At 35.1% G+C, this 24,551-nt stretch overlaps 2 protein-coding genes and 1 pseudogene across 4 annotated transcripts; all 3 read right to left on the reverse strand.

Moving 5' to 3' along the window:
• Positions 1 to 3,725: 3,725 nt before the first annotated feature.
• LOC128034699 (uncharacterized) lies at positions 3,726 to 7,625 on the reverse strand (annotated as a pseudogene).
• Positions 7,626 to 8,544: 919 nt separating this feature from the next.
• On the reverse strand, positions 8,545 to 17,809 carry LOC105804666 (myosin-9). Its single transcript, XM_012637362.2, is given in 37 exon segments — positions 8,545 to 8,927; positions 9,091 to 9,173; positions 9,258 to 9,338; positions 9,416 to 9,472; positions 9,585 to 9,641; positions 9,719 to 9,818; positions 9,918 to 9,988; positions 10,180 to 10,323; positions 10,421 to 10,627; positions 10,718 to 10,873; positions 10,966 to 11,220; positions 11,339 to 11,380; positions 11,477 to 11,588; positions 11,752 to 11,891; positions 12,061 to 12,282; positions 12,522 to 12,620; positions 12,933 to 13,052; positions 13,152 to 13,357; positions 13,536 to 13,713; positions 13,887 to 13,947; positions 14,112 to 14,174; positions 14,176 to 14,219; positions 14,323 to 14,454; positions 14,593 to 14,763; positions 14,848 to 14,974; positions 15,120 to 15,157; positions 15,260 to 15,361; positions 15,448 to 15,505; positions 15,628 to 15,729; positions 15,830 to 15,976; positions 16,066 to 16,202; positions 16,280 to 16,429; positions 16,520 to 16,679; positions 16,879 to 16,937; positions 17,028 to 17,184; positions 17,422 to 17,567; positions 17,717 to 17,809. Coding segments are annotated over 37 exon segments (4,386 nt in total). The 5' UTR covers positions 17,795 to 17,809; the 3' UTR covers positions 8,545 to 8,803.
• Positions 17,810 to 19,526: 1,717 nt separating this feature from the next.
• On the reverse strand, positions 19,527 to 23,868 carry LOC105804665 (GRF1-interacting factor 1). 3 transcript variants are annotated; one of them, XM_052623086.1, is made up of 5 exons: positions 23,693 to 23,868; positions 23,410 to 23,620; positions 21,684 to 21,760; positions 20,636 to 20,720; positions 19,527 to 20,348 (listed from the first exon to the last, which is right to left on the reverse strand). In XM_052623086.1, the coding sequence occupies exons 2-5, from the start codon at positions 23,488 to 23,490 to the stop codon at positions 19,905 to 19,907; spliced, it is 687 nt and encodes a 228-aa protein (XP_052479046.1). In that variant the 5' UTR covers positions 23,491 to 23,620; positions 23,693 to 23,868; the 3' UTR covers positions 19,527 to 19,904. The 3 variants fall into 3 exon arrangements, with proteins under 3 accessions (XP_052479046.1, XP_052479048.1, XP_052479047.1); XM_052623088.1 differs by lacking the exons at positions 23,410 to 23,620; positions 23,693 to 23,868 and adding an exon at positions 23,204 to 23,334; XM_052623087.1 differs by lacking the exons at positions 23,410 to 23,620; positions 23,693 to 23,868 and adding an exon at positions 22,077 to 23,104.
• Positions 23,869 to 24,551: the final 683 nt, after the last annotated feature.

Raw genomic sequence — 24,551 nt, forward strand, 5'->3', positions numbered from 1 at the left:
AGAAATTGATTTGTAGGACCTAATTTTGAAAATGTTTGGAATTAAAGTCTAGTGCTAAAGTTCTGATTTCCAAAGGTGATAAAATAGTTTAAAGTGATGGGATAAAGTGTTAATTGAAAAAAATCAGCTCAATTGAGAGGTTAATTGAGCAGGGATGAAATTATCATTTATTGAAAGCTTGGGGAAAAATGGTAATTAACATCATGCACTAAAACCGTTTTGGACAGCAGCAGTAGTCTAAATTGGAAAAATCACCAAAAATTGTAGAGATCGAATTATATGATGAATAAAATATAAAATTAAATCTTATTGAGTCTAGTTTCTTATAAAAGAAACAGTGTAAGCAATGTAATTGTAAATCATGAGATATAATAGATTTTGTGAGACAATGTCAGAATGAATTCGGAATCCCCTGTTCTGAATTTGGAAAATCATCAAAAATAGGAGAAAAATAATTAGGGGCTTAAATTTATATGTTTAAAATCCCTAATGAGTCTATTTTCAAAAGAAACAAGTGAGAACATCATCCGAATATTTTACAATGAGATAATTAATTTTTAGTGAAGAGGGTCGGAACTGTCGAACAGTGAAACAGGGAAAATTTCAAAATAAACTGTACTTATTGGATAAACCAAAAATTATGAAAATTTTATGGTAAGAAGATATGTAGAGTCTAGTTTCTGGAAAAATTAGCGGATCTTAATTTGGAGTTCCGTAGCTCAAGATATAAATAATTTAGTGACTATGACTCAATGAGACAGCTTTGAATGCACTATAAATAATAATTGAATTATAAAGAATGTTACATATGAGCATGAAATGTATTAGATTAATGATTAAATTTATTTATTTAGATCCAGAAAATTTAAATACGAAGCTAGATCGAGAAAAAGAAAAAGTTCGGGATTAGTAGATTTTTGTTTACAAACAGGTATCGAGGTAAGTTCGTGTAACTTGAATTATATTCTTAAATTTTTTCTTGATGTGAATATGATTTGGATGTTTACCGTATGATAATTGATGAAGTATTGATATTCTTGATGAAAAGAGAAAATAAATCCCGGTTGAATAAAAGGAAAATTCGATGGATCTCTGAAAAGAAATTGACGGTAAAAAGGATCTAGCCCGGACGGGTGATCCTATCCTGATATAGCCCTCCTGAAGAATATGTGAAAAATGGATTTAGCCGGACGGGTAATCCTAATTAGGATCTGAATTTAGCTTTGGTGGTAATTTAGATCCAAGCTCATTAGAGTAATTGTCGTTGCGAGATTTAGCTTTGGATGGTAATCCCGACAATACTCTATGAGTTTGTATTATAGGGATTTAGCCTGACCGGTAATCCCATTGTAAGGATGAGGTTCACGGAATGTGCTCTTTGAAATGGAAATGTGCGCACATGAATATGAATTGACGGATCCGGTTTGTACACTTAGGTGTACCCTGAAAATCTATTGAAATTCCAAGTAGTTCAACGGCATCAATATGGAAAAATAACAAGGAAATGGAAATCATGAAATTAATGAGCTCATCAATCATTGTATATATTCTCGATACATGGAAATTATTGGACTAATTTGAATGTTGAGTTTGTGCATGATAGGGAATAATGTATTGAATGGGTGTATGAATGTTTATTGCATTGAATTGAAAGTATTAGGTAAGTTTAATTCTTGTTACATGAGCTTACTAAGCACAAAGTGCTTACCACCTTTCTTTTTCCCTGTTTTGTATTGTTAAGAGCTCGGAGGTCGGATTCGGTTAGAGACGTATCACATTATCAACCTCAAGATCTCAGTATATAAAGAAACTTTATTTTGGAAATCAATGGCATGTATAAGCTAGTAAAGTAAATGTTAATGTGAAATGAATGTATGGTTAGCCATTGGTATGGCAATGAGGTTATCTTATGAATATGTTAAAAAAAAACTTTGAGATTTTGAAAACTTTCTTATGGTTTCGATTTAATCCGGTTTGGTCCCGATGTATGTTTTGGGCTTGAGGCCCATCTAAGGGGCGATCATGACATGTTTCGATAAATGAATAGTATTTAACTCGTAATAACGAAAAATTTATTCGGTAAAATCGGTAATGCCTCATACCCTATTTCGACAACGAATACGGGTAGGGGTATTACATTTAAAACGTAACTTTGAAATAAATAAAAGTGACCATAGGTATAGTTTACCCTACTTTTAAATCTAAAAATAAAAGAATTAAAATTTTGACATAAATATAAAGTGATTAAATTCTAAATATATGAAAAATAGATATAGGGGAATCACATTTTAAGGTTGAAGATGGCATTCCAACACACTTTTATGGATTGATGGTATTCGTATGCGTTAATATTTGCATCAGAATTTGTTTAATCATGTCTAGTTTTGTATGGGACCTGACTTGCTTTGCTTATTGGTTTTCAGTGATTAATTAACTAATTAGAACTTTAATGCTAAAACCTAACAATTGCATTTTAGATTGTGATTGAAATTATAATTACCAATCATATTTATCTAAATTAACTCTAATAAAATACAAGTATTGAAGAGTACAATCAAAATATATTTAGATTCAAACTAGATAGGCTAAAGAATAAATTTCGGTTTAAATCGAGAAAATTAGTTAAATCGATTGAGTCAATTTAGTTGATTTTGATTTGACTGGATTTTTTTATTATTTCGACTGAAAAACACTTGATTTAATGTTTTTTGATTGTTTAAAATATATTTATAATTTATAAAATAAAGATCACAATAACCCAAAGTGGATTAACCGATTGGAAGCGGCTAAGTTATAATGGATTTGGTTAGTTTTTATAAATTATAATGGGTTAAATCAATTTAATAAAATTGAGAAAAAACCGAATATTGTCCCCGAACTTCAAGTCAGACAATTTAAATATAGAGAATAGGTGAAAGTTAAAACCTAGAACATCAAACTCTAGTAGCTTCAATTTTTCTCAGCATTTCTAAACCTCTCCGCTAAAATCTAACCATTTTTAACTGGAACCACAGGGAATTTGAATTCCAGAGTTCATTATTGAATTGTCTCTTTAAAAGGAAGCATATAAAGCCTGGAATAAAAATTAATTTCCCAGATTAAAAACAGAGAGGATTAAAAAATTACCCAAATTTATTCATCAGGGAGAGAAAGGGAAGTACATAAAATTTATGAAAATTATAGGTGGCAGTGGTGAGGTCTTGGAGGTGGTCCTGGAGGAACAAACATGCTTCATCATTTCTTCTGTTCATGATGAGTAGCTAGTCTTGAGCGGAGGGTTGGTTTACTCAGCTTCCAGAGCTTCAGCTATTAGGGGAAGCTGTCCACTAGCTTCATAAGTTTGCAACATTAAGCCATGGATCGAATGAGGAATAAACAGCAGCAAGGAGAGGTAGCCCTTAATAAACACCAAGAAGGTTGCTTCCTTTGATTTAAAAATAAGGTTGATAAAAGCTATCAATTTTGCTTATAAAAGCTGAGGTTGACTTACTGTTGTGGATTGACTAATGATTCTTCTTGGTTGGGTAGTTGCATTTTCATGATGACTCGCGTAAATTGTTGAAATTAAAGGCTGCCACACTCAAAATCAACTGGAAATCCTGTAGAACATTAATTACTTTGTGGATGGAGGCTGTACTATCGTTTTATATTCACATTGTATTCAAGTTCTTAAGACTATATGTCGCCTTACCCTTCTTTGTTTCTATTGTGATTCAAGGAAATAGTTTGCCAGGAGAAAGAGGCGTTGATGAACATTAAAGTTATCATCAAAATCAATGAATACAAGCTTCAGAGTAAACAAATTTGTACCAAAGCTATAGCAAATACAGTCCTTTTTTTAGAAAGTGTAATGAGAGAGATCACTGAACCAGCCATGTCGAAATCACCAACAAAGGAATCATTGCTACCAAGCCATAGTTCACTAAGGAATCAACATTTTCAGCCTTTTGAAACTTGTTACGGAAGGTACTCCATGGACATTTAGAAGCACCTTCTTCACCCTGCAATAACTTGTGCATTTCCCTACTGTAAGCTAGGGATCATATATAGATTAAAGCAAGTAGATAACTGCGGAAGGGAAGGGAACAAACAATCACCTCAGGGTTAATGTCGTGAATTTCGTACCCATCATTTACTTTTATCAACATTCTTCTCTCGATGTGGTGCACTGACTGATCCAAAGACATTTCGTCTTCAAACCTGCCAGAATTTCTCCTTGAAAGGGCTTTGTAGGCTGCATCAGTATGTATCGTTTCCATGACTGAGCCAAAGAAGTTTGTAACAGGTACCTAGAGAGAAAGCAACTTGGTTACACGATGCCTCGATCTTAGGTATTGTACATAGCACTTCATCACGATACAAAATTTCAATCACTGAAAACTGTACCAACAATAATACAGGCAATAAATAATGCAGATTTGATAGGAGAAAGTTTGAAATTTCGCACACTCCTCTCATGGTGCAACACTAGATTCACCAACACAAGCATATACAGCTGATAGTAAGAAATTTATTACCGGCAATAGGCACTAAAGCTTCCTCACAAAAATATTAGAGAAGTACAAAGTACAAGCATCTAAAAACATATAGAGGCACAAATATTAATATTAAAAACAGATTTGGAAACTTCATACCTCCTCCAAACGTCGCTTGTATAGATCCTTGCGGTAATATGCGGTAGACATCAACAAACTTGGATTGTAAGAACTGAAAAGACTGAAAATAACCAGAAAACCAGAGTTTACTTTTCAGATGAAAATGCCGAGGAAGTGACAAATATGCCAAAAAGAAAAACCAACTTAAATGGATGAGGAGAGAAAACTTCAATTGAGAAAAGCATGCTAAATAGAATACAAGAAAATTGAAATACTTGACAAGAAAAAGCTCAATAAGGATTTTAAGACACTTCAGTGCGAAAACAAAAGTAGCTATCTTATTATTACAAATTCTGAAGCGGATGTACCTGCTCAATGAGGCATTGTCATATATATTTAGCCTCTCAAAAAAAGCAAGGGTATAATAGGTGAAACGGTCCACAACTGATACACCAACCTACAGTAAAATAAGAAATGAATAAGAATGAGAACATGTATCTGTGTAACCAGGAAGCCAACCTACCAAAACCTGATACCACTTAGGTGATAAATACATACATGCATTGCATTTTTTGGGGGGGACATGTCATTCAAAGGGTGCTAAAATGGAAAAACAATTTCCTCTGATCACTTACATCAGAATCCAAGTGATGTGAATCTGAGTTCTCTCCTTCATGCTACTTCCAATAGCCAAAAGCAGCCAGGGACTGAAGCTGCAAAATAGAGAAAAAGATCATCAATTTAGCATCAGATCAGTTATCAGATAAGGTGCATTTTATTGCCTACAAACATAGAAGTTTCAGAATGTCGCATCTATAAGCGATCAAAAACAGTCCTGAATTGCAAATGTATATGACAATATACTTATCAGGAGGTGGGCTAAAATGTGATTTCATGCAGCGATGGATCTATTTGAAGTTCGAATAAAATTGAATCTTTTGACAAATAAACACATTTTCCACATAAATAAATGGTCAAAGAGCAATATTCCTATCAGAAATGCATAAATTTATGGCAAAAAATTGAATAATGTTATATTTGAGGAAGTAAAGCTCTATTTAAAGCAGATAAAAACCTGATTGAAGAGAGTGGCTGCTTGACAAGTGTCCACCATTATCAGCAATTCCTTAAATCTGAATTTGCAGCATCAGCAACAATCTGAGTCCATTTTAGCATAGCAATTACAACTATAGACCATCAGCAAAGTGCATATAAAGCAAAACATTGCTTTAAAGTATTGGGTAGATAAATAGTATCATTTGCTTTTTCCTATGTTCTCACCTGTGCTTTTCTTTCATCTGTTTCACAGCATCAGCTAAATCATGACTCTGTAGTTCCTCCGAGTCTTGAAACTTTAAAAACTCATCTCCCCCATGCCCTGTCATATATAGAAGAATGTGACTGCCTTCATCACTCAAAAGCCGCTTTGATCTTGGAACAGCAGTCTCATGACGTCCAGTTAAAACACGCAAAAAATTTTCCACTGTTACTTCATAACCTCGATAATCTACCTGAGTGATTACAACTTGGATAAATTAGGGTTGGTCAAATGAACAGAGTAATAAAAGGGGGGAAAAGGACAACCCTTCAAGCACAACATGCAACAATTAAGTAATTGATCACTAAGAACTAACCTCAACATTATCTCCATAAAGGTTGAGTCTATGGTTCTCATTATTGAAAACTTGAGCAGGGTACTTGTTTCTAGTGTTGCAGGCCATGTCATCTGCAAGCATGAGTATTATCCTCTCATCAGGTATTCCAAGTCGCTTAACTGTCCTGGAAATCCAAACAAAGGAAAAAATTAACCAAAATAAACAAATTATAACTGAAAAAAAGAAAAAGAAAAAGACTAGGCTAGTGCCTGGTTACCTATACAAGGATAAAGTGTTAGCCATGTGACGATAGTTAAACCTGAAAGGGAAAAGTCACAATTATTTCAATTAACAATTTCAGGACTCTACATTGTGCTCTGTTTTAGCTGATCAAATACAGTAAGAGAAAGGATGTTAAAAATAGTGTAGTGCAACCTTGTTCGAATTTGTCTTCCTTGTTAAGTGACAGAAACTAAAGAGATAGCTGTCCATACAAACATCTAAATATTTCATTGCTCCAGAAGATAGAAAGGTGAGAAAAGAGAATTTTATGAGGAGCAGAACCTTGACCACAGCCATTACCACATTTGAATTTGCTTTTGCATTGATAAACCAGAAGAAAAAAAAGCATTTGCTTTGAAATCATCAACTGGGAACACCTCACCAGCACTAACAAAAGAATAGCTTCTAATAAAGAAAAACGGAAAGCTGATAGTTTATTCATCATTAGTAATTACCACTAGTTTGAGGGGTCAAAAGGACTTGCACAAAGAAAATAAGCAAATATCAAAACACAAAAAAGTTTCTCAGAGTACAAAGAGGCAGAGTTTCATTATATCAAACTTACAATGACATAATCAAACAAAGCCACAGAGTTCAAACAATCAAATGAATTACACATCAAAATAGCATCTAAAAGTCTATCCTATATCCTCTCAACTTCAGACTGGTGCCAAACAAATATAGCTAGAAATCAAATCAAACAAAAAATTAAGGGAAAAAAAAGATGGGTTATCTTAATTATCCCCAATATCACACGGGTATGATTCATTTGATCCTAAAACTCAATGAAAGGAAAGAAAAAAAAAAGGGAAATATAGAAAAAGTGCACAAATTGAGGTTTTTATTACCAGAAACGAGAGGTGCAAACTAAGACAGCCCAATTGTTAGTATGCATGGCGGCTTCGACAGGAGAAGAATTGTATGCAATTGAACTGTAGAGAAGCAAACATGGTAATAAAAGTAAATGAAAAAGTGATTTGGGATTTATGAAAGTTTCCATCTTGAATTCCAGCCGATTATCGTTTCCAATGAAATAACTGATCAAAGAAAACGAATGATAAATCCAATTTTAGAAATCTGCAGCAAAGCTTGAACTAGCAGCACCAGAGAAGAAAAGCCGAACGACGCCGTTACCAGGTTAAGTAAAGTTTTAATTATTATTATTAATTTCTTTTTTGAAATTTAGACAGCCCAATATCCCACTCCCATGAACCTTTTTTTGGTAAACTCAAACCCGTTTATCTTATTTCCGGGTCCAACCCGAATCCGACTGCACATAAACACTTTTACTAGTATAGTTTTGACTTTTGACTTCAAAAATTCTTTTTTATTTACTTTTCCGATTATTTTGAGGAAGCTCTCCCAGTTGGTTCCTCCTTTTATCAAGCCTTTTAAGGATACTCTCTTTCTCTATAGCCAAACAAGATAAAAAACATAAGATTATTTTTTTCTTTGAAGGGCATTTCGTCTTGTTAAACTTGCATTTTTTGGGTCGATCATCTCATTTTGACATCTGGGTTTGTGTCAGTTTAAGCATTGGATGTTCTGTCCAGTGTTTTTAAGACAACCCCATTCATATTCTACTTGCGACTCAGGAAACTATCTTCATTTTGTTGTTTTAGTGGCATTGATATATATATATATATATATATATATCATGAATATGTGATTGAATGTTAGTAGTTGGGTCATGGATGGCCAAAATTATTGTTTTCTTGGTGAACAATGAAGGAAAAAGCAAGTTTTGAGGGAATTGTTCTTTTTAAGTATCTTTCCAAGTGTACAAGTATGGGAGGAAAACTTCAATTTTCTTGATATGTCAAAAAAAAATATTATTTCTTGGTGATTAGTTCTTAGATTGGTGACTTTTTCCTTTCATTTGATGACTATACCTCATGTCATGAGTTCTTGGACTGTCATAGTATATGGTACTAATTATTCAAAGTCCTGCATTTATTGGTAGTAATAGTGTGTTCATGGAAAAGAATAAACTGAGGAAATGTTACATAGTGAAATAATTGGCTAGAAGATTGGACTAGAAATACTGCAAAATGTGAAAATAGTTCTCTGCTTTAATTATTTTTCCCATAGATAAAAAAAGATGAACTAATTGTACAACATAAGTGAAAATTTAGACGACTGTGCTAAGTAGGGAACAAAGACATATTCCTCTTTGAATCAATGACCTATAATGTGGAAACAAAATTTTGGACAAATATTTCTAGTCTTAAAGCAAGATGAATGAACACCTTAAGGACATTCACCGTTAACGAGGTTGGAAGGTGAATCTACACCTTGGAAGAAGCAATCCATTGCTGGAATCAGATTGGATTAATCTGAACGTGGCAACAAGAAACTAAAGCCTATGTTCTCGCGAATAAGTGGTGGTGGTTCGATGTCCGCAATGTCTATTTGTTCCATCGACTTTGATAGGTCGTCAACTGAAAATGGAATGCTGCAAAACGATAAAAGTTGTGGGAAGTCCGTTAAAAAACGAGCTCAGCTGGTTTCCAGGTAATGTTTTCAATTAGCTTTAAGAGCAATGCATCCTAAATGGTGAAAAACAAAGGTAGAGGGCCAAATAGATCATCATCACATAGTGGAATGTAAATGCTAACCTTGAATCATCATCCAGCAAGAAGGAATTACTAACTGCATTGTTGGAATCTTCTGTCATCAACACTCTCATATTGGCTATTACCTAGATAATCGAGCCCAAGTCATATTATTAAACTAGTGGATATCTTTTAATCTAGTTTGACAAACTGCATCTCTTGAAACTTACATCCGGGGACACACTATGCGTGCCATACTTGTCGTCCCAATACATCGTACTAATACGATACAGCTGCTGTATACTGAGGACCTGTAGGTGAAAAATGAAAATCGCTTGAGGCTTCAAATCCAGGGAAGATTTGGAAAGTAGTGATGTCAGTGGCTTACCGGACAAAGATCGTGGCTTATTTCATCAAGTGTTTTCTTAGATTTTTGATGTATTACCTAAATCAAAAAGAGAATAACATTGACATCGTGCACTACTTCTTTTATTCCTGAATGTCATAACAAGAAAATGAAAGAACAAATCTAAAGTGTTGTAAGAATGGGAACATACTAGAAAACCGATGGCCTGCCGTATATGCTTGAGCTCATCCCAAGCTAAACCTGCATACTGCATTTACAGATCTATCAAGTTTTGCAAGTATTCTCCTTGAACCAGAAAGCAAACAGGGAGGCAGTTAAAGGTACCTCATCGGTTGCCTCATAACACCAGTGTTCAAGTTCAGCTAACCCAGCTTTAACATATTCACCATTACTGAATGAACAACACTCTCTCCTCAACAAAAGACTGCAATAGAATAGTGTATTGGTATGCCATATAAAAAGTTTTCTGCATACAGCAGAAAAACCAAGCGTAAAGCATTAAAGTAACAGCATGAACAGTAACCTGTTGAATAGCTGAACATTGATGAATGAGAATATCTGTGTAAACACCTTACGGACTAAGAATGGAGGTACCTGTAAAGGGAATCAAACAACATTAATCCTTGGGGAAATCTTGCTTAAACATACATTGCAAATAGTAAAGATATGAATACTTAAAGACTCAGCGGAACTAAGTTCAGTTTGAAACTTTAGTTTGAAGCTCTGTGCAGAAGACAAGCTAGAGATATGAATAAGAAGGGGGGAAAATGGATGTGAAAACTAACAAAATTTAGTTTCAACGTGTTCAAGAAATTTCCAAGGCTCTTCACAATCCCTTGCCAGTGAGCAATCAAAGCCTGTTGGCCTGCAGTATTTGCAACGGATCGCGATGCTCCTTTGACCAAGCTTGCTCTGGATGTTCTTGGTGCCTATATCATTGTATCCATATATGAGTCATAGATGTAGTTGTGGTTTATTTCTTCTGATTACTGCTTTCACATAATCTGATTCTGATATATATGTTACCTGTATGCACAATCCAAGCAATGGTGAAATTTCTTTCTTCAAATTATCTCTGATCATTCCATATATCTTCTCCACATATGCTGTAAGCTGTTGCTTAAAAAGCAAGGCTGGGTACTTGGCTTCAACTTGCCGTAACGTGTCCACCCCAGCGGTGACGCCTCCATTAATTAAGGCAAGACTGACACCTTGTGGAGCTCCACGGAAACTCTTTAAGAAAATAATAGCAACACATTGATTAGTTACAGAAATGTTATTTCCTGAACGTCATGATTTGGCATTAGTGAGAAAGCTTTTTACTTGAGTCATTCTCCCAAACAAAGTAGCTGATGATGATCGACGGCGTTGTGGAGTCATTCCAGCAGCACCACTAGCTTTTAATGTGCGCTGGAGTAGCAAGAGAAGTGTGGAGGCATTGGATAACCAATAGGCCAAGACATCATTGTTATCCTGGGTCTGAAATTAAAATGCCAACAATCAGCCTTAAGAATCTGAGGTTTCTAACCATATCTTTCAGAAAAGTTGGTACAAAAGTTTGACACTTCCACCTCAATAGCATTGCCTATAGTCTGAATGATCCGATCAAAGACACTAGTTCGCTCAACTTCGAACGATCTCCATTGCAGAAGACATTTGTAAATGATACAAGCTGCAATAGGCCTGTTCCCTGCAAAGCCTAAATGTTGCGCAATACATCGAATGAGCAAATCCTGGTTTTCCTGTTGTTTCTCATTTAGTGATTTTTGCGGTTTCTCCTCCACTTCGTGTGGCTCTCTATGGTTTATTGAGCTGCTGTGAAGATCCTGTTAAAATACTTCGTTCAGAACAAGGAATTTTAGACAACAAAGAACACCATGTATGGGATTTTATTTCGTTTTCTTGACTCCTTTTATAGCATAAAGTTATAAGAAATTTACTCACAATGGGTACCCTTGGTTCTAGATGCCCACTTTCAGAACCTCTCTGCCAATCATTAGACAGCAGGTAAATCTCCTTAGTCCTTTGAGACAATAAAAGTTAAATTGGAAATATTTAGAAGCTCGTTATTATTCTAAATACCTGCAAAATCGATCTCGAGCGTCCAGAAAGGAACTTATTTGGAGTCATAGATACAGCCTGTTGCCGTAGTACTTTATTCTCCGATTCTAGATTAGTGAGCTTCTCCTCTAACCTGATTTCAAGTAACCATGTCACGATGAGTTTAATGTGGTGATATATGGAAGTGAGCAAGAATTTCAACAGTATAAAACTCATGCATTATATGTTCTTGAAAAAAAGGAAAACCATGAGCATTTATGGTAAACTAGTACGGAAAATTATTGTTCATACACTACCCTCTCAATGTGTCCTGGAGTTGTTTAAGTTTTTTTTCTGTTTCGTCCAGTTTTTTTCCAGTTTCTTCACTTGACTCTTTGAGTTCATTGTATTTTTCTTCAGCACTGTCTGCTCTTTGTTTTTCCGAGTCTAATGAGGTCTGTTTGGACATAACAGCAATGTCAAGATCATAAGCTATTTATAATCAACTGCAGTATATTCGAGTATATAATTCTGTTCTAGAGCAAATTGTTTATGTTCTATTACTTGCTTGATCCATTAAATGAAAAATAAGTACCACATACTAATTGTAAATTAAACCTTTATACCTTTAGGGTTTCCAATTCTTCTGTTAGAGATTCAATTTGCTTTGTATCTTCAACTAAAACTTCTTTCTCTTGTACGACAGGAGGCGCTTCTTCGATGGCTTTCTTTGCAGACTCTCGTTCTTTTTCAAGCAATTGATTGGTTTCATCAATTGTTTTCTGCATTTCTTGCAATGTGTTTTGCAGTTTTGCTACCTCCTGAGCTTTTGCTTCTTCTAGATCAGTCTGCATACATGGTTTCAAGGCTTTCAATGAATATATATATATATAAAAGAAAGCAGCATAGGATACAGTATACTATCTGCAGATTTCGAAACACTTAAAAACTGATGAAATTCTAGAATGTTGACATTATTGCTTGTTATTACACAGATACAACCGGGAAACTTCCATTAGAACTGTCATGTTTCATGGTTTAGCACTTCTCTACCAAACATTATCGGTCTGCATGATTAAATAGTTACCCTTAAACGTTTCTCAAGCTGTAAACGCCAAGTAAGTTCCTCCACATTCTTTTCAAGCTTATCCTTCGCTTCTTTTAGTGCACCTGTTTCCCTTGCAGCCTACATATAAAATCAAGGAAAAATGGAAAGCATTAATAGAAAGAAAATCAAACGTTTGTCCTTGGAAGAAGCACCGTGCTTGATGTATGTTTTGCACCAAGAAAACTGCTATAAGCTTATTGAGAAAAACACAGATCAGTTGATTAGTGATGTTAAATTCTATAACAACATCATGTCAAGACAGCAATATGAAACATCAGTTGATGGACATAGTGCAGTACACAAAAAGATTCAAAACCTGCCAGATAAGAAGGACTATTAGAAAGAAAGAAATTTTATAAAGACTGTAGAAGAAGATAATCCAACACAGACCATTTTGAGCTTTCTAAGCTCTCTTCTTGCAACTCTTCCCCTCCACCTGGTTTGTGTCACTATACATCCTCTTTTGAGCTTCTTATAATATGTAGCAGCTCTGCGACAACGCCATCGAGCCTGCAATGTTTTGTTTTTCCATTTTAAACAAGGACAATTCTGAAATGGATAGACAAGGAGCAAATATTTCAAGCAACCTAATATGATTTAGAATATAACCTGAACCAATGTAGCCGCTTTATTTAACTTCCTGAATCTCAATTCATTATGAGCAGCCATTGCCCTCATGCCTGTCTGTAAGACAAGGGCTGATACATGAAGCTTCTTATAGGCTTGTCTAGATTGGTGCCTCCTTATGTTCTTCTGAATTTTCAAAGCTGCTGCCTGCTCTCTCTTGTTACTATAAACTTTGCAAGCCAATCTTCCTACATATTATACATAAGGTAGTTAATTAGCATGTTAGACGTCTCAGTCTCCCTATATCTTGTTTCGCATTCCCCATAGAAGAGTTAACTCAAAATAAACAGCAAGATACTATCGAAACCCACCAGAACATAGACTAAGATCAGAGGTCGTTACAGTATATTTCTTTTTAACACTCACCTCTACAAATGGCCTGAAGATTAATAGATGCCTTTTGTATTGCAAGGAATCTTTTACGAGATATATGGGTACGAATCCGCCGCTGTATAGTTTTGGCAGCAGTATTGAGTACTTCTGCTCTCCTTGCATCTAATTCTGCCATCTGACCAGCTCTAAGAAAGATCTTTGTTAGGCCTATCTGCAAAAACCATTTTGAGATCAATTAATTATGCTTCCTCAGTACAATATTACAATTATAAAGTACTAATGTATGCAACTTTTTAGTCCTAAAGCATGTATAGAGAAGAAGCAAAAGGACATAGGTCAAAGAATATAACAGTTCCAACAGTTGCATTAAAATTGTTGTATTACTTGATACCCTTGAAGTCCGGCCTTTTCCAGAATCTTCTGGCAAGCAACCTTTTCATCATAGCTGATTACAGATGAAATCAAGGAGAAAAGCATTGACATTAGTTTTCAGTTGTAACCAGTAGAGTGCAGCAATAAATTCATAGCTCCAATCTCTTTTGTCAAACAGAATTTTACCATTTGTCATGGCAGTTAATCATGAATTTAAACTAAAAGTGCTCAACTTACTTTCCTTCCAAAGCCTCAGGATGAAGCAGCCCGAATCGGTTAATGAATTCAAAGAAAGGTTTGAGTTGGATATCCAGCCATACTGATTCTGATTGCCTCTAGAACACCCTACAAGACCAACTTCTAGTTAAAACATCTAAGAGAGAAGATATGATAAAAACCAGTTCAAAATGGAAAAAATGGGATCATAAAAGAAGATATATGTACTCACACCACAACGGAGTTGTTGCATGATATTAACATTCTCAAATATAGCAGGTTTAAGTTGGTTGTTCGGCTTTACACATCGGATGTAGTGAGGTTCCGTAGAATTTAATGTGTCCATTAGAGACTGTAGTTGGAGCTGCAGCATCATTTATCAAGACAGTGTTAATCCTCTAGCTCTTGCAGCATATAACAAGTTATTCGCGGCAGTGTAATGAAGTCAATTGATACAAGGGACTCAACGAAAATCATGAAGACAAACATAAAGCAAAACTACCTTAAAACGAGAACCAATTGAAGAAAACTTGGATGATTTAGATGTTTCTTCTGGAAGTGGAGGGAAAAGACCTGATACAAACGAACATTTGGAAGCACTCAACAAGTCTTGATGTTCAGGAACCACATAATCCTTGTTTTTGTCCAAAAATTGATCAGATTGGTATAGAACCTGAAAAGGAATGTTGTTAGGAATCATAATTGACATATCACCTCCAACTATTTACTCATAAGCACTTTGCTAATGGGAACATACATCTCCAGCATAATGAGCAATGGTGAAATCAGTGCGAGACAATTTCGGCTTAATGAATCTCTTGTGGTTCTTAAACGTCTGATAAAGCTTGTTTGCAAAAGTTTCATGAGTTGATTTCGGGAACATGCTGAAAAATATAGTTAACAAGACAGTAATTATGTTGTTCATTGACTAGCAGCATAAACTGAAGTTATGTAATGAATTACAGTTAAATTTCCTTGAGAAGAAGTAGAAAAATTTTGAAGCAAATAAATGAAAGAACAATATCATACCAAGCTTCGTCTAGAAGAGCAACAATTCCTCCAGGTTTCTGCCAATATAAGAAGGAAAAAGTACATCAAGTAAAATAATGAAAAATAATAGAAAAGAAAAAGGTGATGGTCAATATGCATAACGTGTAGGGGAATATAACCTTTTCAATAAGGTCGAGGACATCCTGGTTATCAACAAATTCAATGTAGCTCCAATTGATCTTCTCTTTTGTGTACTCTTCTTGCTCCATCTTAAATACATGCTGAAGAATATATACCAGAAACAATTAAATTAATAGTTTCTGATTGAAAAAATAGATCTACTGGTAAACATAATTTAAGACCTTACCTGATTGAAATGCTGTTGCAACTTCTCATTGGTGAAGTTAATACAAAACTGCTCAAAGCTGCAGAGTGAGATAAGGTGAAATGAAGTCACAAGAGTGCTTAACCAATTAAAGGTAATTTTCTGCAATATCTCGAAGACAATAGTCCATCTATTTATAAAGATTACAAGCATGGAGCATACCTATTAGTCTTAAAGCTTTCAAAGCCGTAGATGTCGAGGACTCCTATTAAAAATTTCGAGTTTGGATCTTGTCCAATTGACTTATTAATTTTATCTACCAGCCTGCATACAAAGAGATGCAACTTACCATTACCTAAGCATCAGAAAATTCAAATCTGCTTTGCCTTATCATAAGACATTATCTCATGTATAAGCTTCTCACCAGTCAAACAATCGTGAATAAAGTGTTTTAGCCAAGCCATCCCTGCTAATTGTAGCGCTTTGAGGATCGAGACTTCTCTTTATAACTTCCTCAGGTGTGACCATAACACGCTTACACAATGCATCTTCTAAGGCATTAACATCACACCTATAATGAAGTGAAACAGGACGATTAAACAATATGAAAGGGAAGATACCAGAAAAAATGACCTTGTGACATGAAGAAAAAGCATATACATGAGAAGCTCTGCTGTTGTCTTCAGATGGAACTTAGCCTGGTCATCTTTCGGAACTGATGAATCAACTTCCTTTCCTTTAGTGAAACAAATGTTTCCAAGATGGAGAATTGCAGCAACAACTCTGAAAATGGCTTCCTGGGAAACAAAAAGGTTGGTCATTCCTCGTTTTTGTATCACAATGCAGCAGAATAGTGCAGCTTGAAGAGTTATACCTGCTCCTTGTCACTAATTCCGACAATATCCATAGCTCTCCGTGTCGCAAGATAATCTTGGGCATCACTTACACCAACCAGTTCATAGCAGCGTGACTGGTTAAGATAGTGAAAGCTTTTGGGGTTTCCCAACTTATACTTATCAACTTCCTGCCAATAATAGTAACTTAAGCCCCCAAGAAAAGAAAAATGGATAATATTCATCAATATATAGATAATCTCATAATAAGCCAAAAATACCTCCTGTGGTGCCGCACAAAGAAGATAAAAACAGTGGTAGTTGCGCTCAGGGTCAGAAACTTGGCAAACGCGAGATCTCTCTAGAAGGTAAGTTCTGATAGCAGCTCCTGATATTCTTCCATGCTTATCAAACTGGATCTCAACAAATTTACCGAAACGACTGCACCAGCAAAAGTTTTAGGAAAGATCAGTGTCAAACTACAGATTCTTGTATATAACGAACATTAAATGCTATTAATGTGATGAGCAGAGTAGTTTCTTCCGCAGCAAGAAAGATTTGATCAAATAAATTGCCTGATGTATATTTTCTCAGTGATTAATCATCAGTTGGAGTTATTTCCTTTAATGGAGTGTCGTACCTGGAGTTGTTATTTCGGACAGTTTTAGCATTGCCAAATGCTTCAAGAACTGGATTAGACTGCATTCGGATGATATAATGCTCTTCTCAGTTATCATGCAAGAATTAAAGACATGCTTTATGGAAGATAATACGAGTTATGGATCATACTTCAAGAACTTGTTGTTCTACTGTCCGTCCTTCGGTGGCAACTCGACCACCAAGAAAGGCAAGGTATCGCATAAGCATCTTCGTGGTCTCAGTTTTACCTGCTCCACTTTCACCACTAACCAGAATTGAATTGCTTTTCCTTTCATTAATCATGGCCCTGATTGAAGTTGATATAATTTAAAATTTGTTCACCAATTATAAAAACAAAATAAAAAGAACTTGGGTTAATATTTAGTTTGCCCCTAAATTTGTCCAAAAGGATAAAGGTCAGGTAACAACTAGGTAAAAAAAAATAGTTCGGGTACCAACTAGGTACTTTTAGACAAATTCAGAGGGCAAACTACATATGAACCCAAAGAACTAAATGGAAAAATTAAAGAAGAAAAACAATAACCTGTATGCAACATCAGCAACTGCGAAAACATGAGGACTTAGATCCCCAAATGGGGCTCCCTTGTATTGTTGCATCATATGAGAATCATAGATGTGAGGCAGTTTTTGGAATGGATTAATAGCAATTAATATATTTCCTGTATAAGTCTGCCATCACCAGTATGTCAAACAATAATAGATATATATATGTGTGTGTGTATGTGTATGTGTATGTGTATGTGTATGTGTAGCCAAAAGAAGCACAAAAATGCATGAAACTATCATTTGCGATTACATGAAGGGAAGAGAAAGATTACATAAATTTCATTGAGTTCATATCTAGCTTTCAAATTCTGCAAAACTCCAGGCTCATGTAGATAAGATAGCTTTGTCATGTCATCAACTCCACCAGGTGGAGCTTCCAAGTCTTTTGGATATATTTTTGATAATTTTTCAGTGACCTTCAAGTTAACCAACATGACAAACGTCAATCTCAAATCCCAGGAAAACCTTAAGTGAATACATTTTACATAATACTAAAATTAAGAACCTGTGACTCTTCATTTTTCTACAAACACATTCGAATATGATTGATGTTCCAAATAAATCAAGAACTTAGAAAATAATAAAAGCATTCATGTCAGACATATACTCATATACATGTCGCTCGTCCTGAATCTAGGTAGGATAAGTTTGTATCATTTTGATAAATTCCGAAGGTACTAAAATTTCACTAGTCCTTCACAATCAATTTCTGATATTACAGGTAATAAAGCATACCGTTTTTCCATTAGTGGTGTTAATCGCAACATCTTTTCCAGTAATTTTCGAAACCACCCCATCAATCCAAGATTCATCTGGGTCTTCAACCCACACGTGAGACCCCACAGTAATATTTACCGTTGCCTGCAATCACAGTATCAAAACCATCATTAACATTTTGCAAAGCAACAAAGCCAAATGAATTACCAGTTTCAATGCTTCATTTCATAATCTTTCTCTCACACACACACAAAACAATAACTTTTACAACAGACAGCGCCTAATAACACATGAACTAGCCATGCAGTCACCTTTAATACTAACATTCAGTGAGTCTAAAGTTCGAAACTCAGCATATGTGCGCACAAAGAATTAAATAAATAAAATCGAGTAGTGTCTAAACTTCAGATTACCATCGTTAAGTTCTCAATCCGAAGCCTGGCGACCTGTAGTTACTTTCTTCCTTAAAGCAGACCATCGATCGAACTCAAAAAATCGAATCATGCTTAAACCACTTGTAACCAAAACTTTTCGCCTCTTAATCTAATATCAATCAAGGTTAAGATAAGAAAAGGGTAACAACCCAAGTTGCCAAAGAACTTAATTGATTGCAAGAAATGAAGCTCCAAAACATGTATAATAATTAAAAGCAAGAAATAAGAAAGATTAAAGAGCCTCAGTTTGTTGAAAAAGAAAGTGCAATGCAATGGAATGCAAATGTAATTAACTTCTGGGGAAATTAGAGAGACAGAGAAAAGAGTGGTGAGTTATTGGTGTTGTATGGAAGTGAATGATGGGTTATTCAGAGTCTGACATTGTTCAACAATACCGTTAAGTTCGGTTTTTTTTTTTTTAACCCTTTGTTTTCGCCCCAAATTCGTGGCTACTAAACCAAGTCTTTTGATTGTTTGCTCTTAACCAAATGACCTTTGCTTAAATCTCATCTGAATTTATGGTGATTTACAGAGAATGGTACCATGAATATGGAAGGATATAATTACGATAACGATTGGTCTTCGTATTCCTCAAATTATCTCATGTATTCGTTCTGAGTTTATGCATGCAATAAATTTTCTAAAAATTAAAAAGCTGTATCTTTTAAATGGTTTAATTATGTTCCAATCCCTATACTCATTTCCGATATTTAAACTATAGTTAAAATTCAATGAATTTCAGTTTAATTTAAAATTATAATCTTAGTGATAAAACAGAGTTAAATTTAACAAAAACCAATTAACAATATTTTGATAAAAAAATAATTTTATTTAAGATTTTTTACCAATAAATTTGTCAGTGATGTTAGTGCATTACCTCAATCTGCTTACATAAATGCGCAAATAATAATTAAAATCAAAGAGATGGGTGTAAAGGGAAAGCAAAGATACTCAATTTTTCATATGCAACCTCTGTAAATGACCATACAAAATTCATCCACTGAAACATGGTTGAAACAGAGTCATAATAAAAGTGAACCATAACCACATTAAATAAAACACAAAATTAAGGAATGCTGAAACATGAGACCCTACAAATTTACATGTTAGATTACCATAAGATGCAGTGTCTCACACTTGAAAACCATAAAACCAAATGGTTTAAGGTCTAAAGCCCATTTCCTAGCTTCTTTTTTTTTTTTTTTTTTTTTTGGCATAAGGAACAAGTTCCTTGAGCAAGAAAATTTCCTCCCATTCCATCCGTTTTTCAATGATAAAACAGATCCGTAGGACCAACTGGTGTTACCTTTCAGTTCCCGTCATCGGCTGCTTTTAAGTAAAGGGTTTCACCCCCATCAACACCCTGACCACCAGAGCTTCCTCCACGACCTTCAGCTGAGCCGGCACTCCCGATATCTTGCTTGCTTCCACCTGCCATTGACCTGCCACCATGGATGCCTTCTCCAGAAGAACCACGTCCAAAATCAGGAAACCCTCCAGCCCCAAGTGCTCCACTGCCACCTGCAGTGCTAGATTCAGTTTGCAGCATATGAAGGCCTGTGCTTCCGCCAGAGCTCATGCCAAGCTGACTGTGCAAAGCTTGCTGCTGTTGTTGTTGCAGTGCGGAAAATGGTTGCTGAGAATACAACATTGAGGACCGAGCAGCCATAAGCGACTGCTGTGTCATCTGTTGAGCTTGTTGGTGCTGCATGTAGTGCCCAGCTCCTGGCTGCATGATACCACCAGATGGAAACTACAAGCAATTCACAAAGATAAGTAGGAAAATCTACAACTTGAAGGAGAGTTTCAGTGAAATTTTAATGCAAAAGGTGTTTAAAAATATTGGTTTTCTCAATCTGATTGAAAATATCGTTGGCCTGAATGGCCATAGTATAATTTAATTCACGGTTTCCGGTGCTGATTGACCCAAAGGGAGCTTATGATAGAGATTCTAAACTTAAAATGTAACAGTCTCCTAAATCCAATAAAAAGGGAAAAAAGAGGGAAAGCGACAGATGAATCTAGAAATGAGATAGGTACCTGTGCATGCATGGTGGGTGGTTGGGGTTGAGAATCCGCAATGGCAGCCAGGTACATGAGGTTTCGCTGCAGCCTTGCTTGGTTCCTGCAACAGTCGAAGCTAGTCAATGATCCTTCTAAGACCTCAATCTCAAATATCTTTATAATTTATGGTTGGCTTAAAGATATGCACTGATTCTTAGGATCATGCAGAACCTTAATATACAATGATTTATAATCACTCGTTTTTATTACAATAGCCATATTCTTGGACTTCTGTTGGTATCTTAGCAAATTCAGGTAGATTCAACACCATACTTACTTAACTTTCCCAGTGAATACGCAGCCCCAGTTACTTCATAAGTAGTTTCAGTCCAATGCAAAGATGTAAGAATGGAAAGAAATTAGCATAAACAAGAAGGTTTCCCTAGACAGTTGATATTTCCATTATCGACATCCTAATCCATTTGAATGAATGGTATCTGACGCCATGGGAATTTCGTGATCTGAGATTTACTTGGCACTGTTAGTTTTAGGAAGAGAATTTTCAATATGTTTCATTGTCCAAAGCCATATCCATGATCCATCACAGTCAGACTGTAGGTTCCCAGATGTCAACAAATGTTTTTTATCAGCCAAATATGAAAATCTCATCGGAAAATAAATGGATGTTAAGTTTTGGCAAACCCTCAAATGGAGTAACAATTAACTTAATAACCATACGGAGAGAAATAAAAAGAAAACCTAATTTGTAAACTAGATAAACACGTGCAGAATAGTGATCCAGCAGTAAGCATGAGCCAAAGATTAAGATCTATGATCATTTTCGTGGTAAATGACACTTCGACTTATATACCATGTTTTGATATTAATAGATACTTTAGCTGGCCTTCATAATTATCGAATAACACTTATTTGGGGAACCTCTTGCAAGAAGAGAAGAAATTCAGGAACTTAGCAGTATAAGCTATAACACGACATTGAGTATCAGATATTGCAAGTTAAGGAAACAAAAACGAACCGAAAAGCCAAATTTGTTTGATATTAGAGACTAAAAATTAGCACTTACTCCGCACATTCACTCAATTTCCCAGAATTCTGGCTCTCAACAATCTTTAAGATCAATGACTTGTTCTCATCGAGATACTGCATGCATCAAAATGAAGCCATTGAACAAATTAAGAAAGATTTAACAATAAATAGGAAAGAACATGCAGTAAATACAGCTTTAGAATCTTAGTGGAAGTTCCTTTGGGACCAAAAGCAACCCGAAAACCATTTTGATTCATAACCAGTCTAAGTAACTCAAAGCATCACCAGCATAATAATTAGGGGGAGGAAAGAGGAGTGAGAGAGTACTAAGATCTTCAATAATGGTAACTGCGAATCCAATAAAAATTGAGTAAAACAACCCAAAGGTTATCCCGAAAAGGTAACCAAATCTAAGTATCATACGATTTACCTTAATCCGAAAGCCTGATTCCAAATGACCATACATACAAGAAATTAAGAACACATATTTTTGTATATTAACAAGATTCCTTCTGACAGCTTCACCGAAACAACTAGTAGGATGCAGTGCTAGTTTCAGAAAGACAGATATAGGTTATAAATGGTGTCCCGTATCAAGGAAACACATTAAGATGACATGAAAACATATCGAAAGGACCACCAGTAAACGATTATCAAGACAGGACCACATAAACAAGCAAAGGACATATCAAAAGGTCAAGTGTCAAATTGAACTAATGGAGGACCACTACCAGAAAAGCATTAAGAACTAAAGGCATGGGCCCAAGAAAAGTGAGGTAACAAAAAGAATGCATAGTTCTTCCATGCATAACACTCCGAATCCGAGCAAGTTTGTTAATATCAAACAAGAGTTCCCATTTGCAATTACCAACACCTATATTCTCCTAAGAAACTCCAATTACTCTGTGCTTAGAGATTCATTATAGAAGAAATCCTCACTATATTTTGCTCGGTTACGGACACACACAGATGGTTTTGTCCGCCAGACTTCTCCGACTTACCATTGCAGTTCCGTAAGCCACCAGCCTGGCAGCCTCGAGGACAATAATCTCCTCACTTCTTTAGTAGTGTCTCTGGTTACTAGACACTAACTAATCATTTAAACTTGTTTTATGAGTAACTTATACCTGATGGTCTAGGATTGTAACTTAGCATCTTATACTTGACTAATGATAGCAAAGATAAAAGGAAATTACAACAAATGAAATCTTCTTATTGTGCTATACATTGTTGATAAGTATGCATCCAAAAAGCAAAGTTTGTTCTAGGGTTAATTGATAACATACCAATACATTAGAAACTGGAATAAGAACATCTACAACCAGAAACAGCATAATATAGGATGAAACCTAGCTATTAACAGGAAAATATGTCCCCAAAACTAAACCCGTTAAGTAGTAAATCTCAAAAATAAAAAATACCCAAACCCATACACAAATTTCAGAAAGGAAAAACATTAAAAACTATACATGATAACCTACTAATTGCCATTAAAAATGTTCTCATTGGCAGCATGAAAGCCAAATATATAAACGATTAAAAGTTGAAACCACTTACCAACAGTTATTAAAGCTAAAGTAGAAAAGCTAATAGCTTTTACAAGCAATAAAATGAAGAATACAGCTTCCAATAACACCTTACACTAATCAAAGGAATGAATGATTATTAAGAAAATAAAAATACTGTATCACATACATAGTGATCAAGAAACAGATAAAAGAAAAAGGAAGAAAGAAAGAAGGGAAGGAAAGGGAAGGGAGGACCTGTTGAATATGATCAGTAGTGACGTTGTTGGGATAATAAGCTGCCATCATGGGATGCATCTGCATCAGGTGCTGCTGCATTTTCTTTCTTTATATCCAAACACAGACTCTCCAAATATTTTAAAAAATATATAAAAGTTTTAATATATATTTGTCTCACTCTTTTTCTCTTTTTGTATGCAAAACACACTGAGCTGAAAGAAGAGAATCACTGCAAAAAAAAAAAAAATTGTAAAGAAAGAGGTAGAGAGAGAGAGAGAAAGAGAGACAAATAGAGAGATACCCTTTTGCTATTTTCGATGTTTCTTCACTTTCTTTCTTGCATCTCACTATTAATATTATTGTTTTGTTTTTCCCCTAGTTACAAATAACACAAGGAGAGAAAAACAAAAGGCAGAAAGAGAAGACAGTGAAGGGTGTGTGAGGTTCTCAGCACTTTGAAAGCTATTTTCTCTTTCTGTTTTCAGTAGGGAAAAAAATTATTCATAAAAAAAGGGTTTGCCTTTTTGGGTTGTTGCTTGCTACCTTTCCTTGTCTGTCTGTAAGAGAGAATTGAGACAGTGACAGAGAGAGAGAGAGGGTCACGTGATGGCTGATACAGATAATTGAGAGAGACAGAGCAGAGCTGGAAAATTCAACCGTAGGAAAGAGAAAGGTCCCCTTGCAATGCAATGCAATGCAATGCATTAAACCAAAAAACGAAAATGGTTTTTTATTACATTACTACCATTTCATTTCGACATGACTTTGTCTGTTGGTGTTAGCACACACTTTGGTCCCATCTCCGTACTCAAACTTAGCTTATTCTAGTTCCAATGATTCTAATACAATCTAAGGTTATGTTTCGGAATTTAAATTTTACGGATATAGATTTAGATTTTTCTAAAGTAATGTAATGTAAATTACAGCTCATGTCTAACATAATTTATGGAGATTAATTGTGAATATTTATAGATATTTGTTATGAATCTTTTACTAGATTTAGACTCTCTCGACACGTCAATCACTTTAATTAATAAAGAGAAACATAGAGATAACTCATTAAAAACACTTCATCCTAAAGAAATAAATTGTTTTGCATGGTTATGAACATATAATTTACACATGCATTTCGTTATGATACATTAAAAACCTAAAAGATA

Source organism: Gossypium raimondii, chromosome 11 (genome assembly GCF_025698545.1).
Source record: "Gossypium raimondii isolate GPD5lz chromosome 11, ASM2569854v1, whole genome shotgun sequence".
Taxonomy (NCBI): domain Eukaryota; kingdom Viridiplantae; phylum Streptophyta; class Magnoliopsida; order Malvales; family Malvaceae; genus Gossypium; species Gossypium raimondii.